The sequence below is a fragment of the Azolla caroliniana genome, unplaced genomic scaffold, assembly GCF_043228905.1.
Source record: "Azolla caroliniana isolate FFs.n. ecotype wild unplaced genomic scaffold, voAzoCaro1.0.p SCAF_2, whole genome shotgun sequence".
Classification (NCBI taxonomy): Eukaryota; Viridiplantae; Streptophyta; class Polypodiopsida; order Salviniales; family Salviniaceae; genus Azolla; species Azolla caroliniana.
The window spans coordinates 25408755-25423496 of record NW_028230437.1 but is presented as its reverse complement, the minus strand read 5'-3'; the positions used below and the strand labels follow the sequence as shown (position 1 = coordinate 25423496).

Here is a 14742-nt window from a genome sequence, read left to right as displayed (position 1 = left end):
AGTTGAGTCATTATACCTTTGGATATGGAAACATCATCAGTTTGGAATTTTAAGAATAATCATGACGACATATTGATCTCATACATGGGTGATGGGGGTAATGGAAGTTTGAACCAAGTTAAATAATCATCATTAGGTCAGACTACAATTATTTTTTTATCTTATACAATACATTTTTATGTTATTTTTACAAGCGAGGACCAATGTTTCTTAAGCTCCTTTTGCAATCATCACAATCTAGGTGTAAATGTTGCAAATTGGGTAACTTTCAATCTCAAGTTTGAGTAAAAATACAATGAGCTGTGGCTCTCATACATTGCCATTCTATGAGGTCCAGTTTCAAGCTTTAATCTCGTAATACTCGAATATTAACTTGAGCTATGGCTCTGACCATCTTGTAAGGTCCACTTTTCAAAGCATAAACCTCCAGTTGGATACCATTTCAGCTATGCATATACCACTCTGTAAGATTCATATTGCAGGTTTTAATCTCATTTTGAGTAGCCCTCGAGATGTGCATATTGCCATTCTACAATGTCCATTTTCAATCTTTGACCTCAGTTTCAGTAACCTCTCTGGAGCTATGCATAATTCCATTTCATAATATCCATCGTCATGAGAAGATTCTTGATCTGAACCTCCATCATCATCTTCATCTTATGGTAATCATGTTTCGCCTTTTCGAGGGTTTGCAAATTCTCGAGCATTTTCATTCTCTTCTTTTCAGCCTCATTCAGCCGAAGCTTCGCATATGTACTAGCAAATTCGTGCTCAATCCTCTCTCTCTGTGATGAAATGGCATGTTGTAAGCTCATTGCTTCCCAGTGAGTTTCTTCCGCTCGCTTTTGGAGCAACTTTGCCTCCTCTTGCTTAGATTGAACTATACTTTCGATGCCTTTAATTTCATCATTCCAACATTCTTTCTCATGTTCTGTCCTCTTCTCTATGATACCTCTTCCATCTTTTAATGCTGATATGACAGCTTTGTCCACATCAGCAAACTTTGTTCCGACATTCACGTCCAATTGGAAAGTTACATTTTGGGCATTTATAGCATTAAATGTCTCATCATCTTTCAAGACAGAAGGCAGCTGTTTCTTCACAGAATCATCAACTCTATTCTTGTCTGTAATTCATAACAAACATGCCAAGTTACTTTCCAAAGATGATTGGAGACAAAGACAGGGAGAATAGAAATAAGCTAAAAATTTTGGCAAAAACTCTAAATATAATGCCAACTTTGTAAAGAGGTTGGTTTGAGTAGGCTGTGAAATATCCCCCCTGATTTGAGAATGGGATTGGTGAAATTGTTCCTAGAATATCTTGAGCTCACAATCTCAAATTTTATCTTGAGAGGATATATTTAGGATCTACTAGTCAAGATCTTCCTAATGATACATCATATGATAGCTCTAAACTACATTTAATGCATTTTATATTAGGCTATTTTTCAAGCTTTTATGTTGGTTTCCTACTGTTTTTGTGAAGGGTGTGGATCTTTTTCTGATTCTTGTATTTCTTCTTGCTCAATCGAACTAGTATCATTAGCTATTTGCTTTGTCAGAGGGTTTGTGTGCTTTTAATTCAAATGAACCATTTGGTCATCTTTTAGACTTGATGAATGGTTTATTTATTATTTCTACCCAAATAAAAAGAAAATTAAACCATTTTGGTTTGAAAGTATGGAATTTTCCAGAATCAGGTTATGAGTGGACAACATGTGATTTAGCTACCTTCTTTTAGAAGCACATCAATCTAAACGCTAGAAGGTAGCTAAAGCACATGTTGTTGCATGGACGAATGTATTTCCATACAACTAAATGAGATATGAGAGTCAAAAATTTCGAATTTTAGTTAGAATCTAATCAGACAGTGGAAATGAGCAATTGTGAAATGACATTAGTTAATAGTTACAGTAAACAAAAATATATAGGAAAGTTTATGAGCAAGATCAATGGGAAAAACCGTACCGTTGAAAAATGTGAGCATGACCTTATAGACCTCAAGCGGATCAACACCAATTTCAAGGCATCTCAACATCTTTCCAGCTAGGTGATATAATCGCTTTCCTATAATATCTTTGCTGCCATGAAAGATCCGACAAACTGAATCCAACTCTTTCTGGAGAGCTTCAGCATCCCAAGAGTGAGCACAATTCCGGAAAACATCTGCGACAAACATGAACAAGTCGCAATGGCGTTCACATGAAACACATCTATACATAATCCTGGACGAATTTCCATCAGCATGAGCAATGTGAAACATCCTCAGAGCACAGTCGGCATGGCACCAGTGCTCACAAGCATCACAGCCCACCCATTGGCAACTACCATTATCAGAATCGAACTTGAAACACACCACACACATGCATTCACTACAAAACCCATTCTTCTGTGAGCAAACTGAGCAATCACATCCACCCACAGGCAATGCTTGCTTGCAATCAATGTTTCGACACCGCCTCTGAAGAAGTATCTCCACCAATTCCTCACAAGTAAAGAAAGATTCCACATCTTCTTTCACGTAATCACATAGACCTGTCTTTAGGGCAACGAGAATCTCCAACTGGGTCATATTCGCATGCAAGAGTGTTTGTTCAGTTAAGTCAACCCTTCGTCTTATCATGTCTTGTAGCATCAAAAACTCTTTTCGTTTTTCAAAATTACCTAGCAATTCCTTTGCCAGGCGCTTTAAGTCAACAAGGACACTCTCAGGCAGCTCTTGCATTTTGTGAACCACTATAGCAATGGGCTCAGTTGCAATCTCAAACAATCCAATCTTCTCATTCCCAACATTTATATCTCCTATGATGGGCAGACATGATTTCCTTCTCTCTCTCTCAAACTGAGCTTGTTGGTTTGATACCGTCCAAGGCATGGGGTCTTTCTGATTAAACATATTCAATGCCGATTTCTTACTCATATCATCACATTGTTGCCAACGAACTTTGAGTTCTTGAGCTCCAAATGCTTGCCCAAAATGACAATTGACAATAGCCTTATTGCTTCCACTACTTTGGTTACTTACAGAGAGATCTTGCACGTTCCCATTGTGCGCATTCTGTTGTTGATAGAGGAGAATCCCAGTTCCATGCTGAGATGAATCTTTCAGACCATAAGAAACTCTCTGAGTTTGATAGCTCTTCCATGAGAATTTTTCATCACGGATGGCACCTGCGGTTAGATGTTTGTTCCCTGCAGAAGAGAGGTCTTGGTTATCTGAAGTGTAATTGCAGGAGCAGCTGGGATTATGCATAAAAGAATGTGAGTTTGAGAATGACGACATAGTGAACTCGTCTGAATGAGTGAGCATTAGGGATCGAGACCCATTCTTGGAATCTTCAGGAATTTGGGATTCAGATTCTATCTCAAGAAACTCAATAGGGACCACTGTCAAATGGGAGCCTCTTTCTTGCTCAATTTGACTAGAAATGGCCAGCAGAGGAGCTGAATGTGTTGGGGAAACAATTTCTCTTCTAACATTTAAGGAGTTTTCTCCATTTTCTCTGATACCCATTCCTCCGATTCCCTTAAGATTTTCTCCAATGCCATTTTCTGCCATATCATATTCTCGGATACCATTTTCTCCAATACCTTTGACAAAATTTTCTCTGGCACCATCTGCTTCAGCGAGAGAACCTGGGAGCCCCAACGATAGCTGAACTAAGTCCATCTTCATCTCCTCTTTCTCTGATTCACCTTGAATCTCCAGATGAGTCTCTGGCCATCTTTCTTCTTCTGAAGATTTGGCATACTTCTTGTGGGGATCTATAGAAGAAGTTAAGAAATGTCCTTCTTTTGAAACATCGTGATTCATCTTCTTGAGTGATCTTGAAAAGCTTAAGAACCTTACTTCTTCTTCCAAATCTTCAACATTCTTCTTATTTTTTTTCTTCTTCTTCTCGAGAGTGTTAGGAATGCTCGATGATAAGGACACATGCATATCTATTCCTATACATTGAAGATCTACTTCATCACAGCTTTCCTTCGAATGGTGATCATCTGATTGGTTCATCTCATCTGATAATGTTTGATCTTTTACATCTTTTCTCGGCCTTCTGATTGATCGAGGCTTCGTAACGAGACCCCAGGATTTAATTGGAAATTCATTGATCTGATGATCATCATTGTCAGAATGATAGCCTTCAAATGATAAGCTTTTCTCTTTCTTTTCATTCATCCCTTTCTTTTCATTCATCCCTTTCTTTTCATTCATCCCTTTCTTTACATCATCCACTTCTATTGTTTCTCTCTTCTCTTTCTTTTCTCCTGCCTCCTGCAGTAGACCTGCACAATTATCACATAGGAATTTACAAGGCATTTCTTCATTTTTTTTTCAACATGCAACACACAAAAATGCTCTCACTATACTCGCCTTTCATAGATGTCAGACGAATTCCGTCTTCTCTAGGGGCTTGGAAGGCTCGCTTAGGAGGGAGGCGATAGTGTTCAATCGACGGCCCTGATCCGTCTGGTCTGTCTCTATCCTCTGAGCTATTTCTCTGCAAAAGGAGGAGGTCAGAATCTGCTTCTTCGTCGTGGCAGCTATGGCGGAGGGGCGATGGATCGGGGGAGGCAATCAGCCCCAATTCCTCTGTTTTGGTCTTTCCCCTGCCCCTGCCCCTTCCCCTGTTCTTGCTTGTTCTAGAATCCATATACATATGTATGTATGTAATTTGACTTAGAATTCAAATATGGAGGAGGGTATGATCAAATATTAAACCTAAACCCTTTGTATTTCATAGTATCATGTAAGTTCTTTGTCTTCTATATCTCAAGCTTCTTGTTCTTATGAACCAATACATTTGTGCAACAAATAAGGCTATATATATATATATATATATATATATATTTCTTCGCCCAATGCCCCCTTCATTGTGCTCATATTTGAATGGATGGATCAGTGCAGTGACGGCCCACTTTGGTCAATCGATTTTCGATGATGTGATGAGTCATGACATATTAACACGATTAAGGCAACCCATGTCAGCAGCTTGTGAGGTCCTCACACCAGGTCCACATGATCAGGCACGAAAAGGTAGGAAGGGGGAGCACCACGATAGTCTCGACATAACAATGACACCATGTGGTACAAGAATTAGAGTCGGTCACAAAGCTCCCCCCATCAATGAAACTTTAGAGTAAATCTAGGGTATGGGAGGAGTATGGCTATAAATTTGATGGTTTGAGGGGAGATATCATATACGCATGATATTTGGTCAAATGTTAGATAGTCGTCCTCTTAGGTGACTTGCTAGAGTTGTGTCCATGGTTAGATAAGGAAATTCGGTTCACCGTTTATGAAAGGTGCATTATGATCACATTTACCTTTGACAAGCTCGTCGAGAATCTTTTATAGTTTAAGACAAATAGTATTGACTAGTGTGGAGTGGATTACTATCAATATGTGGTGGTGTTGTTGAATTTTCCAATTGACAATGTATTTGTCGTGTGAACGAATTGTTAAATTCTCATAAAGTAATGTGTTATTGTGCAATCAAATACATTGAAGGCCTACGTGGTGGCGTCCCAATAGTATGTCACAAGTAAAAAGGTTTTATGATTAAAATTGTGATTGTGTTCAGGTCAACATATTAAAATGCCAATAAACAACGTGTGAATATCCTCTTTATTGAATTGTTCATTTGTTAAAATATTGTCATTTAGACCCATCCATGAGATCAATATTCAAGTGACTAATGAAACGCATCATTTTCAAACTATTGAAAATCGTAATGACGTGCAAATAGTGGCAACGAAAAGCGTTCATAGATCAAGTCAACAACATTGAACAATGCAATACAATAGTCAAAAAGTAAATATAAGACACTATTTTGGATATAACTTTAGGAGTATACCACTAGTCTTAAAAGCAATATAACCTACATTTACTCCAAACTAGAAAGACACACACTACTTTCCGATCTCCCCCATGTCCATATTCAATGAATAATACATTGATGCGTATCTATTCATGCCTTTGACTGATATAACTTAGGCCCATGTCCCGCTACATTTATAGAGATACACATAAAACAACTTTTAAATATCATATGTCATTGTTGTCTCACATACTTTGATATGTTTCACTCAACTTGGCGAAACAAAACAATTAAACAACATAAAATAAATCATTTTTTTGTATTTCCGTTTTAATCTCTTCGTTGTTTTTTCATTCTATATCGTGATTCTATTGTATGGGAACAATAACATTTAATGTTCGTGTCTTTCATAATAATGCTTCATGTTAGTGCTTTGTGGTTATGGAAATAAACAAACTAAGGTCCAAGTTCACTCTCTTCTAAGTTCTAACCTTCTTCTAATAACACAAACGAAGATGAACATATATAATACTAAGTCACAAGGCAAATCACAACACTCTAGCAATCTAATAGATTCAACACTTACAGAAGGATCCTTACTTGACATAACTTAAGTTTTTTTTTTCCAAGAAAGTTACTACATTAAAATTAATAAACGCCCTAAGGTTGTGCACAAAATATGTACATATAGTTAATAACCCTCGTGCTAAGTTCTATTAATGAGAAACATAGCTTTTAAGTTTGTTGATCCAATTGGTATAATAGGGTTTGATGCTTGTCCATTCGCATACCTGAAAATTTATCAATCAATTGTTCGAAAAACATAGATCCAAAATATCATTGTAATTTGTTTTAAAACAAACTATATGACATGCACTACATTATGCACTACATCACAGATGTGAAAGCATCCTTAAATCATCATATCGGAGTAGTAACTAGTTTATCATAAAAAAACAAATTGTTGTATCATCATTCATTTCACTCATATAATATTTCTCTCCTCGTTTCAATTTCGGACAGATATAGTAAACTATTGCACATGTTTGATCATGAATCTGGATTGATGATATATTTCCCACCATTTAATATGTCTCTTATAATAGCTCATGTCAAATTCAAGAGAGATTCAATCTTGTCAACTTTGATACATTTTCAATATGATCACAACTTGTTATCATCGATACTGCAATATTCATCATCAATGAGCATGGACAATAAATTAAGTTTTGCCAAATGCATAAGTGACTGAAAAATATCTCTCTAGCATTCTCCGTATCTCTTTGCTTCTTTTCATGGATCCATTTAAGCCATTCTTTTTTAAGAATGTCACAATTGTGCAAGGATTGGGTCAAGTTAAATATGTGTGGAAAGCATAGTCGAATGTAACCAAAGGCAAATCATTGTATCTCAGTGGGATACTTAGGTTGAACTGGGTGCAATCTAAGCTTTATGGAACCAATGATTCAGATGGCAAACAATGGGATGGACATGTATCATAGTGTGATGTTCGTGTAAATGGAAGAATATGGTATAGTAATAAGGTACAATATATGCACTTGAAATGTCAAGCATGAGCCTCCACATTTTTCCTATGTCATGATGTATTGGCATTGCAAAAAGGCCTTGCTGACAAAGGAATCTATTGTTGCATCATTGTAACTAATTAGATGACTGAGTATATAAGTAATTAGTAGTAATGTTGTAATTAAGCAATTGAAGCAATAAAACGTGTGAGGGTATATATGAGATAGTTGAGAGAAGGGGGTGACTAAATAAATATAATAAACATGTGAGAGAGTAAGAGAAGAGGCTTAACATAAGAGTGATAAGATCTGGTTGAATTAAGTTTAACACGACCTTAAGGCATATAATTAAAGAGCATAATTGTAAATATGTATAGTAATAACGTTATTCCGTTATGTCCAATAATTTTACATAAGACAAGATGGGCTTTAAATAGCCTCTTACAAGCACACAATGGTGAATCCATCTACTTCTTTCTTTCTTTTTTACCAAAATGGAATATTATACTCCATTAGTTAAAATATACACAACTTAGATCCCTTTATCGGGTAGGCCTTGCCTAAACTATCCTATCATTCATGAGTGATCTCACTTATTTATCTTACACTTCCGCATGGGTCTCTAGCCAAACTTTCATACACATCACCTTCATTCAATATCCCCCATGACATCTCATTCACGCCCCTCTTTCAACTAATGGGAGGGGGGAACAACCATTTGGGTACTACATACTGCCATCGTATATCCATTCCATTTGTTGTAGCCATCATAGTAGTACACCAATGTTTTTTGAAATTCAGCCTCATTAATTCAGAGGCATCATCTGTACCATCAATCCACGCATATTGAGCTCTCAGTGTAGTTATTAGTGCGTGCCATATATACATATTGCCATCGTATATCCATTCCATTTGTTGTGGCCATCGGTGTAGTACACTAATGTTTGAAATTCAGCCTCATTAATTATAAGGCATCATCTGTACCATCAATCCACTCATATTGAGCTCTCAGTGTAGTTATTAGCTTAATCGATTCAGTTGGAGGGCGTTTGTTTGTTGAAAACACCCTGGTACACCTTGTCGTCCATATGCACCATATGGTAATGGGTGCAAGTTGCGTCCATAGATCTTTGCAAGTACTTGTTGTCAGTGATCAACCAAACAATTCCATTCTCCCCTCTATACATAGTTTTGCATGTGTTATTGTATTTCGCCACATCATCCTCAAGACAATTTCAACAAGCATGTCCCTAGTTGAGGATGAACAAACTAGAGGCATGGCAAAGCAAACGTAATGCCCTTCTCCATACAACCGCTACCTCGCAACATTCCCATTGACAATGGGAAATGCTTTCTAACTGTCCACATGTCTACATTGGGTCCTTTACCCCACGTCCCTACCGGCAAGGCTCTATGCGCAATAAGCCATAAACACATCATTAACTTGCAATCATCATTGTCATGCCATATCATTTTCCGGATTTATCTAGTCTCCTTTCATTAATGCCTTCCTGTATCTAAAATTTATGTGCTGCAATCTTGTCATGTTCTTGTTCTAGAATAATTTGCCTCCCAATTTTCGTGTTATACCTGAAAATTTGAACTAGCTTTGGCCCCTCAATTCGTCCTTGAGTTCTCTAGAAATACATTGTTGGGTCCCATGATAGTTGATCCGAATGCCCTTCTATTGGCCAACACAATCATCAGTGTGATCTCCCTTGGCTTAGGGTCAATAACCATATCCTTTCCATTTTTTGCAATCGGCCTAATCGGCCTTTCGCTTTGATAGGCGAGTTGTTCACATCTTGCCATTCCATGCTCTATTTTGTAGTAGCATGTCGCATTCGATTCTGCTTTCACTCCCTTAGTTCTAATAGACAATTCTCAACATCTATAAGTCTTGTCCATGCAATTTCAGAGGTAATTATATCTTCCTCTTTCAAAGTATGCATGTTGCATGCAATGACATCTTTAATTCTCTCGAGCATGCCTTTACCCCTACTTATTCTCCATAGTCTAGCCTTTTGAGTTCCCATATCATTAGTCAGAAATATCTTCCAATCCACTAATGCATTCCCTTGGGCATTGATTAAGCCGGCCCATTTGAAGCCTATTTTTTGTCCTATCATCAACCCATCCACATCTCTAATCAGTGGGTTCCACACAATTGGCATGTACATCCGAGCATATGCATAATTTCTCCACCTACATGTGATCCCCTTTCTGATTCCTTGCCATGTTTTCATAATCCCAACAACACATAGACGCTACATACTTCCCCAATATTTGGGTCGCACTTCTGGCACAAAACCCCAAAAGGGGATGCTTGGCGAGCTTCCACCTTGTCTCGGCAACCACATCTTCCATTTGTGTCTCAATAGAATTTTCCAAGGTGCCTCAAGTGGTTATAAGCTCCTGATCACCATTTTGCCTAGTTTTCTTGTATTCCACCATATTAGCTTCGCTTTTATTTTGTCCACTAGTAGATTGCAATGTTCTGCTCGCTTGATGTCCATACCAATTATACAGTGTTCTGCTCACTTGATGAATCCACCTACTTCTTACAGTATATGTAGACTTATACATTCTCTTACATAGTCACAAATGATATTGACATAAGTAGTTGAATGCCTGACAAATGATATTGACATAAGTAGTGTTACAATAAATAGAAAAAAGTACTTATCAATATTTCTTGTTGACCACTTACACAAACAACCATGATAAAATATTATTAGGGCGATAATTCAATTAGGAATGTAGAATAAAATTGATATTGTTAGGTGTCCTTGACGTGTATTATAAATTATCACAACTCTCTTAATAGTCTCAAAGCAAGGTAGCAATGTTGAAGCAACATTGAGTAATTATTGGAATAACTAGGTATTCAAACACTTGAAAATGAATGAATACCCGGTATAATACATTGTTTATTCTTTTTTGGGAATCAAAGCATTTCTTGAAAAAAACATGGTTTTGCACAAATGTTAAGAGACCCCTATGAATGGATTGAGTCACGATTTCTAGAATCTAGATTGATTGACAGAATAACACACATGTTTTGCTTCTTCTTTTTTCCTAAGTCTTTATTCGCATCAATTTTTTGTCAAGAACCTTTGAGCCATGTCAAGGTAGATCCTTTAATTTTTCTTCAATAAAATTTAGAAAACACGATACTATGAAGATGAACTAGTAGTTTATGGGTATCGAATTTCCAAATAACTTTAGTAATGACGTTTGAACAAAAACTTATTTATAACTTTCCCTTCTCTAATGCATTAATTATCAAGAGATTAAATAAGGAGATATATTGGATAGATTTCTACTATCTTGCTTTGATATTCCTCACAAATTAATGGGTTCCTTGCAAAGATCTATCTAGGATCTCAGTCACTTGGAATGTTTATGTCATAGTATATGGCTTACATGATAACTACAACATCAATGTCTTATTAGTCACAACAATAACTTATCCCTACTCGGTATCTCAAGACCTCACGGATTTATACGGGTATTCCTTGTTATAAATGAATGTTTCTCTCTTACAATATTGTTTGAATTATATGAGTCTCCTATTCTCACCATGCCTTGCAACTCCATAGGTTGACATATTGTATCCTTAAAGAGTGTAAAAGTTTAATGCCATCATGGCTCTCTAGAGGAGTGTCATGCCACTCTCCACCAAAAGTTAATAATTCTTACTCGCTAAGATTGCAGTTTGAAATATTGTAAACATGATGCATTTATTCTACAAAATAACGTGTGCCCATTGACACGTAGTAAAAAAATGGATGCTCGTTCCTTCATCGAGGAATGCAAGTGTCATGATGAGTAAAAAGCTTGATGATTTGTGGAAGTTATTCATTTTATGGCAGAAAAAGCGAATTCTCTACATAATCCCCATATGAAACATGTTGCTTTAGAAGCAAAATGGTAAAAAACTACACAAACAAACAATATATCCCACAAATTTTTTCCCATGCGCACGAAGTGATTTAAACATAATGTCCAAGTTCAACATCAAGGACCACAACATGAAGTATTTATTAAAATTTATTATAACTAAGGAGTGTCAGCCATTGATCCACCTTTGTTGTCTCACTTTATGATTGCATTTGTTTATTCTCATTTATCTTTATCCTTTTGTTTATCTTGCAATCATACTTTTCAGCTTTTCCTTTTTACAACAAAAAACACATTTCTCTATAATTGCTCAAATTTATTACTCTAAACCTTGTGTTCTTAACACCACTTGACACACCTAAGCGATTCTCAATCTCTACTTCCCTTGATCATTGATTAGCACGAAAGTGCTTTTAGTTCATTGTTATTTCTAGGTAATCATACTACACAATATAGCTATGTTTCCAAAGCAAATTGGTGCAATCGTTATATTTTGGCCCTTTGAGATAAAAATGTTTACGACACAATCTCTAACACATAAACTTATTTTGGTAACCTCTCCTTGCTGAAAAGTATTATTGTTTCCCACTCCACTCTACCTTTGGGAGCACGAATTTACCAAAACCCTTATGAACAAGAGAAAAGCTCATGGGTTTGTTAGAGGCCTTGAAAGGTATGTGTTTTTACTTATGGTATAGCTTGAAGATTCATTTCACCTATGGAAAGGTGTCTCCATACGAATGCACATTCTCCATTATGCATATATTTGCTCTAGAAATTCATGTCCTTAGTAAACCTTGTCTTATCACATCCTCGTTGCTTGAGATATGGCATGGTTTTTTGGAAGCTTGATTAAGTTGGGTTATGTTTCATATTCTCTATTTTGTTATCCTCTTGGACCTTGGTGGCTCTTGATTATCAATTAGGATGCCACCTTGTAGAGTTGCAGGATGCATATATAAATTCACTTCTATCCCCTTGTTTGCACCCTTTTTGCCATTAACAAAAACGAGGCCCTCGAATCAAGCTTCTTTCCAACACCACTTACAACATCATATCAATTCCTATAACACTTGATGTGGTTCCTTCTATCATTCTAATGATTTTTACTTTCTTTTGAGCATTCACATATGGGAATATAACCCATATTGTTCATGTAGCTATTTTTGCTCATTTGTTGCTCACTATGGGAGAGTTGTATGTTCTTTTTAATGGGGTTGAAGCTTCTACCTTCATTTATATTTCTTGACATTCCATTTTTTTGTTGGCCTTTTAGTCAAGTACACAATGGGAAACATGAAACCGCAACTTAACCGATTAATGCCTTAATTGGCTTGGTTAGGTTCAAGTAAGCTTCAGAAATTTGTAAATGGTTAGCGGGTTCGATGAAAGTAGGCGGCAGGATCCATGGCTAGTCATTGGGATAGTCCTTTTTCCTCTTCTTTTTCATCTCTTTTGTAGTTTGTACTTTGATAGGTTTTTTAAAACTAATGGAAGGATATTTCGTTTTGGGAAAAAAAAGGTTAGCGGGTTCGATGGTCAATTCAGAGCCTTTGTATGATAGTTTGTTGTTATCCAACTTCAAACTACAATTTAACACTTTGGAGGTACATATTGAAATATTTATTAAATATGTAAATTACCTCTTTCCTTCCCCTTATTCTTTATTACACACTTTTTCAGTGGTTGGTGCCTCTAATCACTTACACACATCACTAGTAATACTGAGATTCTACCCCATGTCAACTTCCTTGTGAAGGTTTTCTCAACTTGTTATGGGATCCTTTCAACATGTAGAAGTGGCATAATACTATTACTCCTACAATTTGTTTTATTAGGGTTTACAATGGTGACAAATGCCACATTTCCTATATTCCTCTTATTATTATTTTCCATTGACTAACTTATATAATATCCTCTCACTTGGACATTTATGTTGGTATACATTGCCCAATAAAGGATATTTTCTACAGGTGTACCTTAACATCAAGGGTCATTTTTGTAGGTGTAGCTAACCAATAAGGGACATTTATGTAGGCATACCTTTCTAATGGGAGTATGTTGGCTACAATCATACGTATGATGAGGATGGCCTACCTAGGCATAACTTTGAGCTTGCATTCGAGGCATGGCAAAATGGTCTACCTACCACGCTCGTGTTTTGAAGACCCTATCCAACCACATGGTTTTGGCATTCTTGGTTACTATAGCACCAAGTTCCAGCATGTCCCTCACAAAGCCATAATTAACTTATTTATCCTAGTATGTGGCTCATTCCACCAATGCATGCTCACCCTCCCTCCTCGTTGCTTAGGTTGGGAATTTGGAGAGATTGAGTGCATGTCCCCAACAACAATACAATTGCATGGCTTCTCATCATTTCAACTAGGTCATTTAGTTTTTTGGAGCACAACAATCTCATCTCTCCATCATTCATATTCAAATTGGGTTTGGTTAAACCCAATAAATGTAGCTAATTCAATCAAAACATTGAGTTCAAAAGCTAACATATCCCCAAAAACCATAGTAGCACATGAAGAATGTGTGATATATGGCTTGATTTGTGGACATTTAAGTCTAAATCAAATTAAATTTGCATTTGCATACGTGTTTATTCATAATTTTCTCATATATTACCCTCACACGCAAGAGAGAGGGTATGATGATGTTATGCCTTTTTAATACAACCCATATTGTATTTTTATTCATGCAAATATTTGTTAAGGAATGTGTATTATAAGTACATACGAAACAAAATATCTAACTTTGATATTGATTGATTTTCCTTAAACCAACATATGTATAATAAACTTAAGCGTCTTGGTTGGGATAGCTTGAAAACATAAGTTTAAGCAACTCTCTCTCTCTCTCTCTCTCTCTCTCTCTCTCTCTCTCTCTCTCTCTCTCTCTCTTTGGTGTTGTTGGGATTATGGTTGTATGCCCCAAGCTTGGAAGGTTTGTCTCATTAAATTAGTTACAAAGGTGACATCTCTTGAGTCATTTCATCAATGGAGACATATTTCTTTGATAGTGTTAGCACTATGTATGTGCTTTAGCCAGCTAGTGTTAGATGATGAATCGGTTGGTTGCAGAATAACAACTAGGATCTTTGTGAATGGATCAAACAAATAATATGACAAGTGAGAAGCAATCTGATACAATGTGCAACACAGATATTGAACAAGAAGATGACATCTATACAAAGAAATAGTTTTTGCTCGAGAGACAATTATCATTGCAAATCCCGTCGAACTATTTTACAAGACTCAATTGCATGTTTTTATAGTCAAGCCCTAATTGAGGTAGTGTGTTGACACTAGAATACAGGTAATGGGCAGAGTATGATTTTAGTCTAACAGATAGGGGGGTTGTATAAGATATTTACAAAGGCCTTGGCAAATAGATTACAAAAAAGTATTGGCCAAAGTTAATACACCCCACCCAATATGGTTTTAGTGCAGGTAAGAATATATTGAATAATGTGTTGAATGT

At 36.5% G+C, this 14742-nt stretch overlaps 1 protein-coding gene across 1 annotated transcript; it reads right to left on the bottom strand.

Moving 5' to 3' along the window:
- Positions 1–23: 23 nt before the first annotated feature.
- On the bottom strand, positions 24–4335 carry LOC147867808 (protein OBERON 4-like). Its single transcript, XM_087315619.1, has 2 exons — positions 1971–4335; positions 24–1126 (listed from the first exon to the last, which is right to left on the bottom strand). Exons 1-2 carry the CDS (start codon positions 4318–4320, stop codon positions 582–584), a joined length of 2895 nt encoding a protein of 964 aa, XP_087171745.1. The 5' UTR covers positions 4321–4335; the 3' UTR covers positions 24–581.
- Between the last annotated feature and the right edge of the window lie 10407 nt (positions 4336–14742).

What these genes read in the sequence shown, in the direction of transcription:
- LOC147867808 (XM_087315619.1), bottom strand. Translation starts at nt 4,320, where the DNA reads ATGCCTTGTAAATTCCTATGTGATAATTGTGCAGGTCTACTGCAGGAG. An exon ending in CATGCTCACATTTTTCAACG is followed by an intron (nt 1,127 to 1,970) that starts GTACGGTTTTTC and finishes TATGAATTACAG; the next exon opens with ACAAGAATAGAGTTGATGAT.